The sequence below is a fragment of the Orcinus orca genome, chromosome 5 (genome assembly GCF_937001465.1).
Source record: "Orcinus orca chromosome 5, mOrcOrc1.1, whole genome shotgun sequence".
In the NCBI taxonomy this organism is placed as follows: Eukaryota; Metazoa; Chordata; class Mammalia; order Artiodactyla; family Delphinidae; genus Orcinus; species Orcinus orca.
This window is the reverse complement of record NC_064563.1, coordinates 83,392,753-83,415,464: the sequence shown is the minus strand read 5'-3', so window position 1 is coordinate 83,415,464 and position 22,712 is coordinate 83,392,753. Positions and strand designations below refer to the sequence as shown.

Below are 22,712 nucleotides of genomic sequence, written 5' to 3'. Positions count from 1 at the left end.
CAGTCCTAAACGCATTAAAAAAATCTTTCTCTGATCCTTCCCCCATTCCCTTCGGTTTTCTCTTACTCTTCCTTTTACTGACTTTTTTTCCACTTGATTTCTGGAACCCCTTTGCTGTCTCATCACTGTTTTCCTCATGTCCGGATACTCTTTTCCCTGTATCCCAAGACATCCGTAGTCTGCCTGAGTTTGCATGCTGTTTTCTGAATGCTCCAAATATCCTGTTTTAACTCTCATTTAAGCAGTCCCCCCTTCTTCTGGCCTAACCAATAAGCCACTCTTCCTCCTTGTTCCCCCACAAAACTGTCATTCCCTCAGATAACCCAGCTAAGTGGTAGAGCAGTAGACTCTTCAAACTAAGTCACACTAATGTAAATAGTTGATAATCTTTACTTACACCTGCCCAACCCCCATCCTATCCAATGCCCTCAGGGGGACGTTTACTAAAATAATTTTACTTGGTAAAATCTCATAAAATCAGGTTAGAAAATTGGAACTGGGGATGTGTGTGGTGGAATTAACTGGAGACTCATCTTTAAACATACAAAACTACCTATTTCCAGTATATTCCAGCCTTAGAATAGGTAAGGAATTGGTAAACAAAGAGAATATCGATCTCTGTTGGGATTTCCTGATTCTATTTGATTCCTAAGGTCTGATTAAGTTATGTCCAACCTTTGAGATCCAATAACTGAGGGAAAGGGAAAGAAGGGTATGGTATGCTAAAGGTCTGTCCTGGTTTCCAATGTCTGGAGGCAGGTAATACTGTCAGTCAGGGGATCCTAGAACACAGAAACCCCAGTGCCAGAAAAAAAGAGAGGTGTAATAGTTATGGATCCAGAAGGTCAGAAGGATCTCAAAGTTTTCTGTCCCATATCTGTTCACCTCTCTTCTCCCTCTAGCTGATCACAGAAACACTTGTTTTGATTATATGAAAGTAATATTAACTAACATTTATGGCTATTTACTCATGGCACAGTAACAAACATCAAATTGTAGTTAGCTATAAGCTTTACTATATTCTACTCAAGTGTCTAATCTTCATAGTTCTGTTCATATGGTAGGTTTACTTTACTAATTAAAACAACAGTACCAACAACTAGAGGGAACATTAGAAATGCCCAATAAGTACAGGTTGCATGAATTAATAAATACTGTGTGTATTTAAAGTGGCAGGTATCAATCACTGAAACAGTCATTGAGCACCTACTATATGTAGATCAGGGATTACCTTTAGTTTATCTGGGGAAAATAGTATAGACTTCACTGAAAATTTGCTGTGAGGATGTAGGAGGGTACAGCAGAACCTCACTAATGACACCCTCCATCCCCCCTACCTCTGCCCCCATGTTTCCTATCTCTGCACTCTCTCTAGCTATACAACCAACTGGAAAGTTAGTTCTCCTTCTTCATTCTCTTGAATTAGCCAGTTTTATTCTGATCATCCATTAACTGCTATTAATTAGTATGTGCTTTAAAGTTGCATCTGCACAACAGTTACGTCTTTGCCTTAGTAAATAAGATGACTATTTGCAAAAACTGCTCCAAAATCAGAACAGGGAGGATCAAACAGAAATAACAAAAATTATTGACATCAAGTAGCACCTCTTTCCTGGACAGCTGTGTCCTTATATGGAAACACTGTTCAAGTATAATAGTGATCTAGAAGGATAGGGAGAAAGTACTACTAAGTGATCATAGCCTAGTTTCAGAATGGCTGCTAAGACAGGGCAGCATTTAACAACTTTAATAAAGAAGGGCCATATTACAAAATGATGTCATGTTCAACTTAATACATTGAGTTTTATGAAAAACCATTCCAAGGATATATTCACAGGGTCCATTTGAAGAGGTACAAAGATTCATGCACATCCTTCTCACTGATATCCAAAGAATCACATAAAGAGTCTGACAGCCACAGAGATTGCATGCCATGTCTACATATACCACATCCATGTACACACATATTCTTCAACTCCTCAAAGTCATATGCACATTCAGACATACACAGAGTCATATTTATGTTTGATATCCTGGGCAAATATAAAAAGTTGAAATATCAAAATAAAACATTCTTCATTCCTTTTTTAAAACTTGTAACAATTAGGTATGTGTGAACAAAGTCTGAGTTAAATTATTTACTCTTTAAAATGAGCCTTTTCTTTACTTTAGTTGATTCTATTATTTGACAATATGAAAACTGCCCACTCACAAAAGTCCTTCCAATATTTTAGAGACCATATTCTAAAATCTAAGCCGATTTATTTTCATGTTAATCTGTCTTATGAACACAATTTACTAGAGAACAGGTAAATAGCATTTACCAGGTTCTAAATCATTATACTGCAGTAAGCCTTAGGATCAAATGAGATACCACTTCACACCCACTGAGACAGCTATTAAAAAAAAAAAGGAAGACAAGTATTTGTGAGGATGTGAAGAAATGGGGACGCTTGTAACATTCCTGGTAGGAATGTAAAATGTGCAGGCCATTGTGCAAAATGGTTTGGTAGTTCCTTAAGAAATTAAACATAGAATTACCATATGACTCAAAAAAACTGAAAACAAGTATTCAAACAAATTCATACTTGTACACAATGGTCAGAGCAGCACTATTCACAATAGCCAGAAGGTAGAAACAAACCAAATGTCCATCAGTACATGAATGGATAAACAAAATGTGGTATATCCCTATGCTATGGACTGAAGGTTTGTGTCCCCTTAAACTTCATATGCTGAAGCCCTAATCCACAATGTGATGGTATCTGGAAGTGGAGCCTTTGGGAGGAGATTTGGTCATGAGGGTAGAACCCTCATGAATGGGATTAGTGGTCTTATAAGAAGCGACACAAGAGAGGTGATCTCTCTTCACCATATGAGCAAAAAGTAGCCATCTGCAAACCAGGAGGTGGGCCCCTGCCGAACACTGAATTTGCCGGCATCTTGATCTTGATGTTCCCAACCTCCAGAACCGTGAGAGACAAATGTTTGCTGCTTAAACCTAAGTGTCCATCGACAGATGAATGGATAAAGAAGATGTGGCACATATATACAATGGAATATTACTCAGCCATAAAAAGAAACGAAATTGAGTTATTTGTAGTGAGGTGGATGGACCTAGAGTCTGTCATACAGAGTGAAGTAAGTCAGAAAGAGAAAAACAAACACCGTATGCTAACACATATATATGGAATCTAAAAAAAAAAAAAAAATGGTTCTGAAGAACCTAGGGGCAGGACAGGAATAAAGATGCAGACGTAGAGAAGGGACTTGAGGACACGGGGAGGGGGAAGGGTAAGCTGGGACAAAGTGAGAGAGTGGCATGGACTTATATATACTACCAAATGTAAAATAGATAGCTAGTGGGAAGCAGCCGCATAGCACAGGGAGATCAGCTCGGTGCTCTGTCACCACCTAGAGGGGTGAGATAGGGAGGGTGGGAGGAAGACGCAAGAGGGAGGAGATATGGGGATATATGCATATGTATAGCTGATTCACTTTTTTATAAAGCAGAAACTAACACACCATTGTAAGGCAATTATACTCCAATAAAGATGTTTAAAAAAAATAATGTTTGCTGCTTAATCCACCTAGTCTATGGTATTTTGTTATAGTTGCCTGAACTGATTAAGACGTGATATAATGAAATATTATTCTGCCATAAAAAGGAATGAAATACTGATACATGCTACAACATGGATGAGCTCTGAAAACATGCTAAGTGAAAGAATCCCACATTATGTGATTCCATCATATGAAATACCCAGAATAGGGAAATCTATAGAGACAGAAAGCAGATTGGTGGCTACCAAGGGCTGAAGGAGGGATTAATGGAGACTGAGTGCTTAATGCGTATGGAGTTTTCTTCAGGAGCAATGAAAATGTTTTGGAGTTTGACAGAAGTGATAGCTGCACAACACTGTGAATGTATTAACACCACTGGATTGTTTACTTTAAAATGGTTCATCTCATGCTATGTGAATTTTATCTCAGTTTTTTAAAAAGCTTAGAAATTCATAAAATAACAAACTTAGTTGTTTTAAATTTTATTTTCTTTAGTAATAATAGAAAATTATTAGCCAGTGACTAAAGAGTTAAATGTAATTACTTCAAAAATAGTGCATGGGAACAGTGAAACTGAATCCTGGACTTTAAAATCTGATCAAAGAAAGGTTTAAGCAGCATCTCATTTTCAATCAACACATACAGGTGCACACACACATTTAAGAGTATGTATCAAAATATGTCTCAATTTAAGGAGAATTATTCTCCAAAATGTATCCATCATAAATATCACCTTGTATGCATTTGAGTTTCTACCAAGTTGTTCACTTGACAAGGGGCTGTCTTGATTTGTGTATTCTGAGAAACAAAGTACTTGCTGGAGAAGATACTTAGCATGGGAAAAAACTCAATCAAGTTTCCCTTCAAAATTTGGGAAACTTTAAAGTTACCTGACAGAAATGGTAAAAAAAGAGGTAAAGAAATTTAGCACTGACTTAGTAGTTTCTGATGTCAAGACTCCACAGTTCCACTGGATGTCACTGTATACAAAAGCCTTTTAGATACCACTTTAAAAAGCAATCCACTAAATAATTATATTATGCAGACAATAAACATATACCTACAGTACAAAAAGGAAAAAAATGTATCATGCTATGTAAATGGATACATGTAGAATTTCCAATGGCGGTTTCAGACAGATTCAAAAAGTGCTTCATATTAAAAACTTTAGGTGATGTAACCTAAAAAACTATATAGATGGTTCAAAAAGTAGCTCTACTGATAACAAAGACACAGATGTAAAAGATGCATATACAGTTTGAAAAAAATTGTTTTATGAAATTTGAGATGTAAAAAAAAATTCCTAACCTAATATTAACTTTACATAATATATAATTTTCAACATATTCAAGTTAACAAAAAGAACCCTTTTGGGATCTTCTAAATGGGAAAATAGAGGATCACTTTATATTCAAGGATTAACAGTTTTAGCATTAGAAAAAAGACTGAAAAGAGCTACACCATAAAATGCTAAAAGTGATTATTTTGAAGACTAAAAGTACTTCGGGATTGTGATTTTAATTTTCTCTACCTCCTCTGCATTTTCAACATTTTCTTCCATCTACATGTATTACTCGATTAAAACAAAAGCAGTAAGAATTAAAAATAAAATTTATTTTCTCAAGAGGTCTAAAACTTGTATGACATGGAATCAATGAATTTCTGTTCTGGAAGAGGCCAAGAGTCTCCCAGTCTAACCTTCTTCCAAATCAGAATCATCTTATCTACAATATTTGACATCATCCAGCTTTTCCCCGATATACAGATCAATATTCTGAAAACAGCTTGTTCCATTATTACCAGCTGAAAACTTCTTTATTGATTCATCAATAATTTTATTTAGTCTCTATTTATGCCAGGGGCTGAGGTCTTTATTTGAGGTATTTTTCTCAGGAGTCCCTTAAGTCTTCACTTTTCCAGGCTCTATATCCAATTCTGCTCCTTTATATACCCTACCTGGCATTCATTAACATTCTTCTTAGAGAGGCATAGTCAGGACTTAAAGCAACATTCCAAGCGATTTCTGATCAACCCTAATCAAAATTAATAGTCCCAGGATACCTGAACATTTTTCTTAGATGAACGTAGACTACATCAGCATTGCCAGCATTACATAATAGTGACAGCTTAAGATTATAGTCAACTGAATCATCCAGGTCTATTTTACTAGCAACTTAGATGTTCCAAATCTAAAGTTTAAACAGCACATTTTTCCACCATCAATTTTAGAAAAGTTTAAATATGGGGGAAAAATTGGCTTTATAATAAAGGAAATATATCTATTTCCTGATCACAGAAAGCTCTCCATCCCCCTTCTATATTTTTAGCTTGACTAATCAATGAAAACAAGCAATCTATTTATTCCTTGTTTTATCTATAGGGAATTGTACACATTTAATGTTCAGTTTAGGAAGAAAATCATATCATCAGAGGCAGTGTGGTTGATGAATGAATGAAAAACGAACATAGAAATGGTGAAGAAATGACTATCCCTGGGCTTTTTAGAAACCACCAATGCACAAATTAGTTTTCTAATCAGTGTTTTCTCAGCAGCAATGATGCCAAGCCCAGAAGGGATGAGAATTTCTCTTCTACATCCGTTATATATAAAGTTATATTAAGTTCCAAGAAGGGGTTTATAGGACTCTAGTTTTCCCCATCTGTATAATGTCTAAAATTACAAAAATACAGCCACCAATTTATTCCCAGGTTAAAAAAACTTGATATAAATCCTTGGGAAGCAAGAAATTTTAATATTCTAACTTTTATATACAAAGCTGAAGGTTAAATTATACATTAGTCTTACTAGTGATAAACCTCACTCAGTGAAATCTCTATATAACTTCTCCAGTGCCAAGATTTATCATAATCTGCTAAAAATTAGAGAAGCTATGCCTATTTGAAACTTTTTGCCTGCCATTATTTTGTTCAAAACCATACAAGTGGTAGCCTAATAAGTGGTTAGATAGGATGCTTCCTACCTGCATAAGTACTTAATATGCCTACTTTTATCCTACACAGATTTAATTAACAGAGTGTCACTTCACACACATGTGTAATTTTCCCAGAAATGGTAAAAGAATTAAGTGTTAGAAGTTACCTTGAGTGGTGAAGTTGAAGAGTGCAGGTGTGTCTCGCCCATTTGGTAGTTTGACATTTGGGTCCCGTAATTCATCAAAAAATGAATGTGCACAAGCTTCCAGTGGTGTCAATCGGGCAGTTGGGGTATACTCCAGCAGACGGCTACATAGTGCAATCGCCTCTGGTGGAGTTCGAGGTCGGAAGACCTACGGTATAAAAAAAGAGAAGGTACAATTAATGTTTCCTTGTAAGAATCTTAGCAAATTATCCTCTGAGTACTGAGTTAATTCCCACCATGTACAAAAACATGGTTGCATTTGTGAAAGGAACCTTCTAGAATGAAAGGAGTTAACTGCACATGATTTACCACAGTGATGTGAACCGCTAATTAAAGACTATATGAGAAAAGCTCAGAGAAAAAACTAGGGGAAATGGAAAAAAATCTATATATGCTGATCATAAAGCAGTACAATCAAACATGCACACAAAATGTGACAGGCACAAAAGAAAGCCTGAGTTCTGGAGGCAAGCGCAACTAGGAGAATACAAAATTAATTTTAAAGTTTTGACTGCTGTGGCAACAGATAAAACGTTGCCTCTTTTGTGTGATTTTTTTAGCAGAACGATTATGGATAATGGACAGCGCTGTTCAAATTTTGGCAATTAATATCTTTTAAAAAAGAAAAGCTGCTTTACTCTTAGTCTATAAATATTAATGATTTGGTATTAATTCTTCAATAAGCAGAGACTATTATTATTTGAAGAAATTCTTGAATATCCAGAACTTCGCAAAATGTCCAAAACTGTTTTCTCAGGTAGCGGTTGTCGTGAACACGGCCAGTTTACCCTCATTTGAATAAATATTCTAGGGTTTTAATCAGGAATAGAGAAATGTATTTTTCATTAAGAGCTATTAATTCACAGAAAAAGCTATACTGAAGCAAAATGCAAATAAATAAATTTGCTTAAAGGAATAGAAAGCTTTCTACTCATCTATGTCTTAAAACTCCTAATAAATACATGAAACTATGAAAAATATACTGTGTTCTAAATTATGGACAGTTAAAGAATAAAAGCAGAAGGTGAAAAACAAATAAACGAACAGAAAGCCTTTGAAACTAAAGAAAAATGAAACATATACCCCTTGACAGGAAGAACACAGAATCAAATAAAAGGTGTAGTAGTGGCAGTGGTGGAGGTGGACAGACACATAAAGAGAAAGAGATGTGTAAAAATGGAGGGAAATAGACCTAAAAGTGAGGAAAGAACATGTAGATTGTGACAAGGCACAGAGGAGCCTGGGAGGCTTAAGTTTTCCTAACGAGAAAGGCTCATGTAACATTTGTCTATTCACCTAGGCTGAAAGCAGAACTGGTTACTACTACAGACTCCTTAGGTTATAAGAGACTATTTATAAGAGTACTCTACTCTGAAAATCTTTTTTTATTCCTTTTGTTTTTACACAAAGTTTATTATTAATAAAGATATTTTCCATGGAAATTGAGAGATTGGCTTGGGTAGGATATTAGAAATTTACTTCCGAATATTAAAGGCCTTAGTTAATTTATTTGGCTTGTTAGAAAACCCTCTCTCTAAGGTCAAAAACTGCTTTATCTTTATTCTTTTGAGTAATCTGACTTGCCTCAGTCAAGGAGTTACTGTATTATTTGAAATGTTTAGATCTTACACTGTTCTTAGTCATTTTCCCCTTTCTTGCTCCCCAGCCAGAACCATAATCAAAGTGTGAAAGAAAATAATCAGTGGAAATATTTAGAAAATTTTTCGTAAAAATATTAAGCACTATTGACATTGCTCTGAGGGCAATTTGCATTTGACAGCATATGGATTTATTTTGCTAGCTAGTCTAATAAAAATGTCTCTGCACCAATATGGTAACACATAAGTAGAATTAAAAGTACCACCACCAAAAGCAGAAATAAATATCTTCTAACATTCAAATGCAGGGAAGCTACACAGTGAGTGTAGTTTAAATGAAAAAAAAATTTGTGTTATTGCTATTAATAAATCAGTATTGTAAGCTTATTTCTGATTATTAAAAAAAAAAGTCATCCACATCTTTCTGGTTTCTTACTGGCTACAAGTGACCATCCATGTTGGTACTAAGACACATATTAGCTTATTCTTGCCAGGGAATCCTAACTCACAGTATCAAAGAGTTAAAAACAATAAAGAAAAGAATTCATACCAAGAGCCTAAAATTAAGACTTAACCCGCCTTTTAAAAATGTATCCATTATTAATTTAAACCCCTTGAGAGATTCTTGATGAGAAAAGTCTTGGTTCAGTAATCTATGGATAAAGGTTAAGCGGAAAATTATGCGGGGTCAAAACCCAGTGTACCCAAAGTCCAGATTTCTGACCATAAGACTGGGTGTGGTAGCATGCAACTTTCAAAAATTACAGGCCAAACTAGAAATAGCTCTTCTGAATTATGTCTGTGTCTAAAGAAAAGGAAATCAGTAACTATTGAGATTTGGCTTCTTTTTTTTTTTGGCCGCAATGCGCGGCATGCAGAACTTCCCCAACCAGGGATCGAACCCGTCCCCACTTCAGTGGAAATACAGAGTCTTGACCCCTGGACTGCCATGGAAGTCCTTGGCTTTTAGTTTCTGCTGCTTTTCATTCCTTACTCATTTAAATTGCCTAACACTCGTAATCTTTGGTTCTGTGGATCTTTGTCAATATTTATTCTTGTAAAAATAATAATTTTTAAACCCCTCAACTCCTAAACTTCAGCTTAGATGTCAATAAATCACTCAGGAAACTGACAATCTAAATATACTATAAGCAAAACCTATACCATACAGTGAGTAAAAACAGAAATCACAGCTACCTACATTGTTTTTACTATTACATTTCAAGAATGAATAACTATTTAGCCTTTCAAAAAAAGTTTTCCCCCTAGTTTTATAGACCTGCCCTGAAATTTTGGGAAAAAAAAATTAAGTACATACCCGAACTCCTGAGGTGAAATGTCCTGTTCCTGACGAATCCTAAAGATGAGAATGCAGTGAAATAATCCAAACAGGGGAAGTCAATCCAAAAGAGAATAGTCCAGCAAGGAAAAATATATCCAATGTTATAAGAAATCCATGGTGTGGGGGGGGGACATAGAAAATGTTTATACAGTTATAAACTTTAAACATCAGTCTCCACAGTAGCAAGTCCAAGTTTTAAAAATTATTTCACCACAGTGTATGCAAAAAAAATTTGATTGCGCAATGGTGAGGCACAGTAAAGAAACATTTTAATTTTAGTTAATTATGTTCCGATGCCAGTGCGTTTATTAAAAAAATACAAAACCAAAAAAAGTTAAAATCAAAATGAAATCTAGAAGTAAAGTTCCCAAAGTAAACTGTTTGGTCTTCTACGACCTGGATTCATTGTCCATTGACATGGCTTGGGAGGGGGCATATCAGACTGCTTTTAAAGATACAAGTTCCCAATTTGCTAATTTTCTCTATTAATGAATTTCAGTACACAGTATAAACATTTTTTGCTAAATTATTAGTGATGAGAGAAAAGTAATAAATATATTTAATTTATATTACTATAGATTTCAAGCCAGATATTTTCAATTTGTGTGAGCTAAGAAGGATCAGGCCACCGCGGATTATTCTCCATTTTGGATTGACTTCCCTGCTAAGAGATGTTTACTGACATTCTCATTATCTTAGAGGACTCTTCAGGAAATTGACATATCACCTCAGGAGTGCGGGTATAAACTTACTTTTTCTATTGTGGGCTTTGCCCCCTAATACCCTTGCACCCATTACTTAGAAAAATAATGAACATTCTTTCTTTTTGGAAAAACTCACTGAAAAAAATTCTGTATCTTTGAGCACTACAAATTCAACACAGTTCCATCTGCAAATATGCCCAATTCACCCACCAAAAGCTAAACAAAAATATATACAATGAACAATACAACTAAGGGACAGTCACAGTTATAGGTGACATGCATAGTAATGTACACCAACACCTAGGCACAACGGAGCCAATTATGCAAAAGGGAGGTAGTAGGGTCTATTATGTCTAGGTATTGAGAACAAAAAATGGCAGACCTCACCAGTAGCTGTGAATTCCCTTGGCTATTCTAAGAGAATTTAACATTCTTTTAGGATAGTTTCCAGTGGGGGAATTAAATATTTTGCAAAAATAAATAATCCGCGGATTATTTTTAGTCTGCAGACTAAAATTTAGTACACGGATTAAAATCCGGCCCATCAGGATAAAAATCTCTCATGAACTTAAAACACAACCAGGTGGACAAAAATAGAAAACCAGACTCAAAAAACTGAGAGCACAAAGTAAGACTCAACTGGGCCAACTAATAATTAGTGCGCAGACTAAATATGGCCAGCCAAGAATGTCAGCAAGGCCATGAAGAGCCCAAAACACCCCCTGTAAAAACTAAAACCAAAAATAAATAAATAAAACAAAACAGAACAAAGCAAAAAATAAATAAACAAAAGGAAAGAAAACAAAAGAGAAAGGAAAAACTGAAAAGAATCAAAACACTGACATGAACTTTTAAGTGATTCAAATACTACCTCACCTGTGCAGCAACTCATTTTCTTAAATTGAAACAAACTCTCATCACAAATACTAGTCTACAGAAGAAACTGAGAGAAAAAATTCATTTTTTTCCAAAATAAATTATCTGTGGTACTGAACAAATGCAAATGAGTCCTTAACAGAAGAATTATTCAAAATAAATTTGTATTTGGATAACTCAGAAAGGACAGAGGTAATTTTCTCCTTTACACGTCCTAGAATAGACTTTTGCCATCAAACATCAAATTTCAACCTGGAGCTGTTATGACTGAATCATAAGCCCCTTAAAATTATCATTTATAAATGGTCATATATACCACATCAAGGCCTATGGTTGATTCTCATAGCATCAGCTTTCAACAATTCCACTGTATTAAACAGCCAACCAGAGCAATGTAAGAATGCCTATGAGCAATGATAATTAATCTAAGTAGAATGCAGAACAAGTACTGTGCCTGTTTCAAACAGCTACTCCTCCCAAGTTTTCATTGTGATAAATGTACAATACAGACGACACTGTTCTCTGGTCATACCCAAAATACACAAGCATCCAATGCTAAAAACTGATACACCATGAACATTCCTGAAGAGCAACCCTAATATATAAAATTATTTGCAATTTGTAAGCCTTAAATACAGGACTAAAAGTGAGACAATGCCATGGATTTGTTGACTAGTTAACTATGCTAATTAATCAAGTTAATTAAGAAAAGAACTTAAGTCTACTGAAGTGCTCATGTGCAGTACATAATTCATAAGAAACAAAAACATCCTTTCCTTAGCCACAGCAGAGCCAGCATTCAATACATTTCAGCTGCACTAATTAAAAGGCTTATGGAGATTTCCTGAGCTCTAATACACATAAGGAATATCATATGTGTATTGATATCAGCATTTAACTATGAAATGAAATTTCTCCCTCTAATCTCATTTACTGATAAAATAGTACTATACTATAGAAGTGTGAATTACCAAATGTCCACTTATCCAATTTAATCTTTCATTGTTCATAAAATGGTGACTACAGTCAGCTTGATCTTCCTAAGAATATAATATTTTCTTTTCATCCACACCTCCTTATCTTAAGGGATATTCCCCTAAACTACAGCAATTCCTAACTTAAGCGACACCTAAGCAGATCTAAATCCTCCTTCAAAAGTACCCACCCTCATTCCCCCTAGCCCTTCTATCACCCTTAAAGGAGGCTTCCTTTTCCCCTCCACCACCCATGCTGGAACTCTTCCCTATAATACCTATAGTATGTGAAACAACTTTGAATACCAATAGTACATAATCAAGTATATGGTTATATATATTATTCAATACTTGCTTCAACTGAGTCAGTTATATCATCTCTAAGTCTTTCAAAGAGGAGGACTATATATTTTAGTTCTTTTGCATCCTTTATGGTAGCCAGCACAGCACTGATTACACAGGAGATAAGTGTTTTAAAGAACAAATGATTAAGTCAGAAGCAGATTTTTGCCTTCTTTTTCAATCCACCCTCAACCCTATCCTCTGCTCCCCACAAGTGATCTTGAAACTTATGTCTTAGCATTCTTTCTTTTTTATATTATTCTTCCCACATATGGACTAGCCACACTAGTAGCTGGATTTTAATGTGCAATAGTTTCCAAAGAAATAGCGGTAAAGCCAGTATAAACAGAAAAGTGAGGAGGTCTATTCACATAGGAAAATAGGTGATGTAGGTAGAAAATTCAGTAGAGAACGTAGTATATTTATGAGATAATTGATAATATACTAGTTGAGGTCAGCATGCAGATGGGGTTGAGTAATAATATACAAATTGATTACCTAAGCAATAGAACAAAACAGACAAGTGGCAGACTTAGGAACCAATAGAAATCCCCAACACAGTTTTATGCTTTCTGGAATACATGTGAGCAAAACAAGGCAGACAGACCAGAAAAGGTAGAGTGGACTTGCAAAAAAAAAAAGTTTGACAGCAATTTTTGTTTTGCGCTAAGACCCTCTGAAGACATTTTTGGTAACATGTGAAACTGTAGTTAGAACAGGTAAGTTTACCAAGTGAAAAATCTTGTACTCAAAGGCTCAGGGAATAAAAACCAACATTATGAAGAAAAGTCTTTTAAAAAATATTATAGTGGGGCTTTTTGGTTTAGCTTTAAGCATAGAGAATAATACATATAATAAGCAGTTCATCTGGTCTGAGTCCTTGATGGCTGAAATGACCTCAATTTTCTGCTTACTCTATTAGCTAGCTGGAAACACTAGTATTCATTCATTTCACAGCATGTGGACTGTGTTCTAAGAAATCAAGTATGTAAGGATTGATTTTTGTAGATAAGGCTTTCTAGGATACTTAACCAATGATCCAAGGTCCTCACATACCCTAAAGACAATCAAGTATTAAGTAAACTTAATACTTAATATTAAGTTTTGGCATACATACTCATGTATGCCAAAAACTCAGCAACAAACATTTTGAGGGAATATTCATTTTATTACTACCATTACAAAAGAGAAATTAGAAACTGCTACAATACATATGGTATGAATTGACAGCTACTACAGGAGTTATGTGGTGGGAATAATCATGTAGAATTTGGATAATTAGAAAATGTTTCACGGGAGAAGTGAGATTTGAGGTCTTAACAGAAGGTCAAGACTTGGTAAGCAGAGAAAAAAAGAGTGTTCACTAGGAAGCGGTAGAAACGAATGTGGCTTCTCTGGGGGATCATTAGGAGAACAGTTTGATTAGACCAAAAAAATTCAGCATGACTGCATGATCCCTTCAAAGTGAGGACAACACTGTCATATGTAGCTAACATATTAAACAGCAATAGGTCAACAGAAAGAGACCAAGGCCCTTGGGATTCTAATCTACTTCCTTCTACTAACCAGATACATCATTTATGAATTTCATTACTCTGAAAGAATATACAGATATCTGTGTTATCTAACTGACCTCACAGGATTACTTATTACTGGGATAAAGGGGAATACTTGTTTTAACTTTAAACAAAACGTTACTCAAAATTGGGAAGAAATTTATATAACTATTACAATGTAACCTTATCAGAAACCCTTAATCTACCTCAACTAAACACTAAGCTTTTAAATTCATTGTTTAACTGTATGCATTTAAGGGTGAAGGAGTTGGAGCACTTGGGAAAGACTGGGTTTAATGGACTAGATGCCTCAGAAAAAGTTAAGAGCAGGACAAAGAACTAAATCTCTTGTTTTTCTGGAAAGAAAAAGCAGAAATGATTAGGAGCAGAGTGACTGGATAATCTGTCACCCAAACTAGGACAGTGAAGAGTGTGAAGGAACGTGGCATTAATAATTTCACTGGACAAGCATAAATTGGGACACATGATCACTCTTGTCTTTATGTGTATAGTATGTCAAATTTTCCTAAAGGCAATGAGGAATCAGAAAAATTTTAAATAGAAGTGACAGTATCACATGTGCTTTTAAGAAAGCTGACTTTGACAGCAATGAGGATGTGAAAGATATGAAGGAGGGAACTTAGGATGTAGGAGGTTGTTTTAACAATTCTATGATACGATGATGGGCTAAACTAAAGTCAGGGCAGTGGAGATAGAGAGGACAAATCACAGAACTACACTGGAGGTACAATCTTTACATTTACTCTGAACTAAAATGAAATAATCCTTTATATGCATACTTTGTTTTCAAAAGAATCTGGAGAAAAGACACAACAGCTAATTGCTATCTTACCAAAACAAAACAAAACAAAAAAGACAAAAACAAAAAAAATTTTAAGCACAAGGAATGGGAGAAGTGCTTAAACTAGATCATTACTTCATACCTAAAAGAACTGTCATTTGACCAAATCTCCATGTACCAAATGCAGAATATTTCAGCTTCTTCTCTTCTTCCAACCAATCACCATCTCTGTTTAATTCTCAATTTATTTTTTTTTCAATTTACTTTTATTATCACTTCCTTTTGCTTCCCATCTGGCTTTTATTCTTTTAAGTATACACCATACACCAGTGGGGAGGTATTTATCCTCCCCACCCTCACTCTCAATATTGGTCCCTGTTTCAAAACATTAGAACATATTTCCTTTCCAACTTAAGCCTCAAATGCTTATCCAATGAATTAGGTTGTTATGGCTATTAAGTAATAGTCAAGGCCATCTTATTGGATTTCTAAATTCTCAAGATTCCTGCTATATATCACACTAGGATTATTTCATTGTTTTGTTCTTCTGTTTGTTATCTTTCTTACACATCTTAATACCTTCACCTCAATGTTTCCATGGTAGACATTTTCTCCCTTGATCTTTTTGTCTGCCTACATTTTTTGAGAACAAGAGCTCCCAGATCTGGGGATATAGTTGTACTACACTGCCACATAGGAAAGGAGGGTTTACATGCTCACAGCTTCAGGAAATGGGGCTAAAGTGGGTTTTAACAGAAGACCTCAATAAAGGCAAAGCAGGTTTTGTTTCCAGACTCCCGTTTACCTGCCCTCCAAAGGCAAAAAGCTCTTCTCTTTAGAGAACATTTTGTATGTTTTAAAAAAATAACTCCATTGACTGCCTAGCATAAGAAAGCATTTCTCAAGTTGGTGTTCACTATCACAAGGCAGGGGAGAGGGGACTGAGTTCCCTCTAGAAATTTAAAATTTTTTATTATTATGTTGATAATAATCTACTTTTTTTTTTTTTGGTGGTACGTGGGCCTCTCACTGTTGTGGCCTCTCCCGTTGCGGAGCACAGGCTCCGGATGCGCAGGCTCAGTGGCCATGGCTCACGGGCCCAGCTGCTCCGCGGCATGTGGGATCTTCCCAGACCGGGCCACGAACCCGTGTCCCATGCATTGGCAGGCGGACTCTCAACCACTGCGCAACCAGGGAAGCCCCAATTATAATCTACTTTTAAAAATCAATATATTCTGGATCACCTGAATGACAGAGTAGTGCCATGGAATTTCTATGTCTGAATTTGGTTTTGTGTTTACACCCACAATAACAGCAACCTAATGGTGTGCACTATTAAGAAATTAATATATGTGTACTATTACATAATAAATGCATTTGTACCAAGTGAGAACCCAATTATGTTACATATATGAATGAAGAGTTCACAAGAGTTTGAAGAGACAAAATAGGTAGGAGAATTGAGTTATTATTCTACACATGGTACAGGAATGGAAGCCTAAATAAAACAAACAAGTAAAAGGGCTTTGTATAGATTATTCAGGTTTGAAAAGCATTAGTGTAAGATATAGAAACATCAGGAATCCACAAAGGCAAAAGAAGATGTAAAGCATGCAAATTCACCACAAATCTTCAATTGCCTGCATGGTAATTATAATAAATCATTCCCCACATACCATCCCGGCTAATACTTGAAGAGATATAATCCAGGGGAAAAAAATGCAGAATATGACACACACTGATACTGGTGTCAGTCTTGACTAAAAAAAAAAAATTGAGGACAAGGACTACTAAATAAGATCTCATGACCTCGTTTCAACATTATATTGGTCAGAAACTCTATACATGTGATGAATACTTAGATTAGATTCAACCAAAAAGAATTTTACTTTTCTTTCTTCCTAAAAATAACATGCTTATTAAATAAAATATGGAAATATAGAAATGCAGAACAAAGAAAATAAAATCACCTACACTCTTCTTACCCTAACTACTAATTGCTTTTTGTTTCTCTTTAACATGGTTGAAATCACTTGTTACAAACACTTTAACTTGGAGTAACTTTGCTGGATTCAAACTGTAACTCAGCTTCTAAATCCAAACAGGCCACCTAGGATTCTCTGAGTTTAGAATAAGTGAGAGACACTAAATATCTTCTGAACCAGATTCAAAATAAACTTGAAGTACAAAGACCAAAGAATGATTTACCTCAGAATATTTAGTGTTTATTGTAAACTTAAAAAGAGGGTGGGGGAGAGGGCAACATCTTAGTCAGTGAAAGCTACAACCTATAGCTCTGGCACTAAAATATTACTGAGGTCTTTGATTCTAAATAATAAATAATTAGTAATAAGAGGATTTTCTGAAGTGAAGAGAGGTGAAGAGAAGTGAAGTGAAGATAGTGATTAACTCGAAGGAAAGTAACTTGAATCATAATACAACTTATAGAAAGAGACCTACTTTTAATCTAAAATTGTAAATTATTTTACCTAGCCCTAAATTACTTCACCTCTTATTATAAAAGATCTATAACCAATTAAATGAACATGATCAAAACATGTTATATATATACATTTTTAAATATACAAAGTCTCTGCTTGAAATACATATTAAAAAGCTGAAAACTTCCAACCCACAAAATATATAATGAAATGTAAGTAAATTGGGAAGGGCGATGCATGCATAGCACATAACTAGAAGTTTAAAAGACCAGGCATTAAACACACACACACACACACACACACACACACACACACGAGAAGAAGTTTAATCCTGGCTTTGTCACAGCCACCTATGGAATCTTTGATAAGTCATTTGACATGTTTAGCCAGAGTTTCAGAATCTATAAAATGAGAGATTCACTCTAGCTATAAACCCTGTTGAGATTTTTTTCTTTTCCCTCTGCATACAATCTCACAAATCAAACTGACATGAAAACAACTTCGTAATAAAATCTCTCTAGAATCATCTCAATTAAGTATCAAAGCAAACAATAAAGTCTTCTCATAAATTAGTACTTATGGCTCTTAGAATTGGCTCCGTCTAAATGTTGCGGTTAGGCTTTTCCAATGGCTAGTGACACGCTGTTGACATATTAATTGCTTTCAATGTATACTACTAGTATGATCAAATCTTCATTTTATTCCTGCTCCCAAAACACCAATAGGAAAGTAAACAAAAGAACACAAAATATCATCTATAATATGGTCTATATATTAACAGTTAAAAAAATAAAAATATGTAAAATGTATATTTTCATATGCTATATGATACTGAACTAATAATAAACACTTCTAACTATGTAAAGAAATTACTTCTGAATTTTAAGTAGTCAAAATTTATATATAAGATCCTGCTCCTAATGAAATTCTTTATTTGAATGCTATGTATATGTATTGTCCTGATCCTACAAATAAAAACCCAGGCTGAAAACTTTCTATAGGAAGTCAGTGGGGATGAAACTATATGGTCAATGAAACACTGAAGTACAGCTATCTAATTATCTTTACGTGCAGAAGTGCTATTGTACTTTGTACTCTGGCAGCCATCTAGTCTCGAAATAGTTTACTTTAAGAACAAAGAGAAATCCAACTTCTAGTTAACTACTGGTTAATGTGCTTTTTAAAAAACTCTTTTGACTCACCTTAGTCCAAGGATGTGCCTTAATTTGAGGGAATTTGAATTCTGTGTAGTTTGGGTTCATTTCTCTAATTTGCTCCCTTGTTGGTGTCCCCAGGACCTAGATAAAGAAAGCAAGTTATTGCCGTATTTTTCTATGTACTTACAAATATAGTCTTTATGTCTTAATGTACTGGTTTTACTGGAAAAAGGAATCCCAAAGTTATAAAATACACAGCTCATTAAATAGAGCAGACTTTATAAAAAGACTTTAATTTCTAACTGACTACAGAACCCATGCTAGACTACCGTATACGGACATTTATGATAATAGTAATGTTAAATCAGGCTTGTAAAAGAAAGATCACTCAAAAATATTCAAGTAAAAATCCTTGTTCTGTCTAGAAAAACAATCTATTGCAATGATGGCATCTGAAATGAGAGTATCTTTTATTCATTTAGTAAAGTAAGCCAAAGGTTTTATTATTAATAAACTGTTGATATTTAGGAGGATCTTAGTCAAACATGGTCATCAATAATTCCATTCAATCACTGAATATTAAGTGAGTGTCTCTGTGTACTAGGAACTACACTATGGTATATGAAGGATACAAAGAACAAGAGATTTCCTGCTATGATAAACTTACTTATTCGTGTGTGGAAAAAAGTATAACTATAATACAAGATGAAAATATATCAAGTACTTCATTGCCTCCAGAGCTGTATTAGGCACCAGACAAAGGAAAGTATATGGACCTGAGTGCACAAAGTAGATGATGGGAAGAAACACTAAATACTAAAATGAGTACTTTGAAGAAAGATGACATTTATTGCCCATCTTTATAACTCTAGGGCCTGATATAAAACAAGTTTGTGAAAATAAAATGTTAAGCCATTTACAATTCAAGGATAGTTGTGCAGGAGGAGTAGAATGTAATGATAAGTATTTGATTTGTGGCGAATAATCACGGCAAAGTAAGAATTTCAGGATTTTGTTTCTACTTCTGTAGACTTCATTAAAACTTGCAGAACTTAATCAAAATTTTAAAAGTTTTATTCTTCAAAAGACACTCTTAAGAAAACAAAAGGTAAGCTAGACTGAGAGAAAACATTTGCAAAACATATTTCAAAGGACTTGTATCTCGAATATACAAGGACTCTTATAATTCAAAAACAGAAAGACAACACAATAAAAATGGGCAAAAGATATGACCAGATACTTCACAGAAGACACAGAGATGGCAAATAAGCACATTAAACGACGCTCAATATCACTGATCATTAGGGAAATGCTAATTAAAACTACAAGATACTACCTACTAAGGCGGCTAAAATTAAAAGGACTACGTATACAAAGTCTTGTTGAGAATGTAGAGCAAGTGAAACTCTCATCCAGTGCTGGTGGAATTGTAAAAAAGTTATACTCATCATTCCCTCTCCTAGGTAGTTACCCAAGATAATTAAAAGCATATGTCCATACAAAGACTTGTACACTAATGTGCATAGCAGCTTTCTTGCCACTGCCAGAAAGTGGATATAACTCAAATGTCCACAACACGGTGAATGAACAAATACTGGTATATTAATACAATGCAATACTACTCAGTAATAATAATAAGAATAAAAACATGGATGAATAATTATACTGAGCAAAAGCAGATGAAAAAAGTACCTACTGTATAATTTAATTCATATGGAATTCTAGAACATTTTCTGCCTACAGTGACAGAAAGAAGATCCATGGTTATGAGGAGCTGGAGGCAAATATTACAAAGAGGTACTAGAACATTTTTAGAGGTGACAAATATTTATAAACTTCCTTTCCTTCTTGTAGTAGAATTCCAGCTTTACAGAGAGAAGCAAGGTGTATTGAGAAGGGAAATCTCTGATCTTTGTAGTTGTAACTATCAGATATTTAAAAGTCAGGAGCTATCCATACTTAAAATATGAAAAATAAAAGTTTTTATTTTTAAATAATAAAGCAAGCACTTATATTCTAAATTAGACCCTTGATGAAGGGTGTACATGTATAACATGTACTGGGAAAAAGGGAAAAGAGTGAAAAAGAAGGGAGAGCGAACTTATCGATAATTCTACTTCCTAAATGCAACTCCACTGGATTTTTTTAAGTTCTAAAGAAAAACAACAGCAATGACTTGAAAAAACATGAGTATTTAAAATGCATACCTTCAGGGACTCCCCTTGTGGTCCAGTGGTAAAGAATCCACCTCCCAATGGAGGGGATGCAGGTTCGATCCCTGGTCAGGGAACTAGGATCCCACATGCCACGGGGCAACTAAGCCCACGTGCCACAAACTACTGCAGAGCTCACGTACTCCGGAGCCCAAGTGCCACAACTAGAGAGAAGCCCATGTGCCACAACAAAAGATCCCACATGCCACAACGAAGATCCCGTGTGCCACAACTAAGACCCAATGCAGTCAAATAAATAAATAATTTTAAAAAAATGAAATGCATACCTTTAATGATTTTACAACCCACTAATTCCACTTTAAGGCATATACTCTAACCTAGAGAATCTCTTTATATATATATACACATATATATATAGTCTGTAATATATATATATATGTAGTCTGTAAGATATATATGTAATCTGTAATAATATAATATTGCAGGCAAAAACAAAAATCCAAAAGTAGAATAAATAAATTGTGGTATAGTCATACGATGATATACTAACTAGCAATGACAATAAATGAACTAGAGCTACACATACCTCATGGATGAATCTCATGCAGTGGTGAGTTTTCACTCAATAATGAATACATATAGTGTAACTGCCTTATATAAAGTTTAAAAACAGGTAACACTAAACTATATTTTAGTTTACATAGTAAAACTAAATCAAAAGCATGGGAATATTCATTAAAAAATCAAGTATAGATTATTTAGCTTACTAGAAAGGATGTAGGAGGAGGGACTGTGAGTGGGATGGGCATTAAGTAGTTCTTCTAATTCTAATTCTTAATATGAGTGGTACTTACATGGATATCCACTTTATTATTATGCTTTAAACTTAATATATTTTTGCATTATGATACATTTCACAATAAACAAAATGACACTTAAGAAATGCCCACTGTCAAATCAGTGAGTATTTTTTGCGCAGTCTCCCTGTATTTATTCAATACTTTGTTAACACAAGGCACGGTCCTAACTCCCTACAAGCTGGTAAGAATGCCAAAAGAAATGAGCGTTGTATGCTACCCACTAGTAAATACATTTTTTTACTGTATGAACACAGATCACATGAACTTACCAGCCATTTGGCTGACTGTCCCATATTTACACACTGTATAATTAAAAGGCAGGATGCTCCTTGAAGTTTCAATTCTTATGTTTTTTATTATAGCCTATGAATATTCCCAGGGGAAATCTGTGAAATATACACTGAAACAGCTGAGAAACTTATGACATGTACAAAAGGTTTGCTTAACATACAAATTTTAATAATTTATTTTATGTGAAAGCAAGAAGATATACTATATGTGTGCATATGTATAGTCACTCTCATATTCTCCCTAAATCCACTAGTCCAGGGATTAGTGTCTCACAGCCACTTAGATCTAAACATTTATCCAAAATTTTATACATGAAAAATTTCAAACATGAGAAAGTTGCACCTTTTCTTAAACAGTGAAAATGCCCTCGTCTATACCATCTCGATTCTATGATTAATATTTTACTATATTTGTTTCATCACATTTCCACCCCTCAATCCATATATCGATCCACCTTATTTTTTGATACATTTGAAAGTCAGTTGCAGACACCAGTACATGTCAGCATACATATAATTAACTAAGGTTCAATATTTCTGGCATTTTCATCTAAGCATTTTTTACATACCTAGAATTCTCCTTCGATATGCACCAGGTGCATGGATGTGGGAAAAAATCTTTTATCACAATGGGAAATAACCTGCTTTGATGAATAGTTATGATATAAAAAAGACTCTTAATTACACTTCTGATTAGTGGTCAGTTTAACTGTGTTCTTTACCTTCAAAATGTGGATATTTGTGACTTTTAAGAAACTTAATTACTAACTAGTAAATGCAATCATTGACATATTCACTATCAATTATTTAAAAGCAATTAAGCAAATGAACTAGCATGTTACCACAAAGTGGCAATAGAGATCTCCTTACTCCTTTGTTACTGCCACATGACC

At 34.6% G+C, this 22,712-nt stretch overlaps 1 protein-coding gene across 5 annotated transcripts in view; it reads right to left on the bottom strand.

Moving 5' to 3' along the window:
* Window positions 1–22,712, bottom strand: part of GSK3B (glycogen synthase kinase 3 beta) — a 199,938-nt gene that overhangs the window by 27,697 nt on the left and 149,529 nt on the right. For 4 of the 5 annotated variants that reach the window (XM_033403308.2, XM_004278532.4, XM_033403306.2 and 1 more), the window contains exons 8-10: window positions 18,541–18,636; window positions 9,620–9,658; window positions 6,665–6,851 (exon numbers count right to left, since the gene is read on the bottom strand). In XM_033403308.2, the coding sequence (XP_033259199.1) occupies window positions 6,665–6,851; window positions 9,620–9,658; window positions 18,541–18,636 (322 nt within the window). The remainder of the gene's footprint in view (window positions 1–6,664; window positions 6,852–9,619; window positions 9,659–18,540; window positions 18,637–22,712) is intronic. The other variant, XM_004278533.4, reaches the window with a different exon arrangement.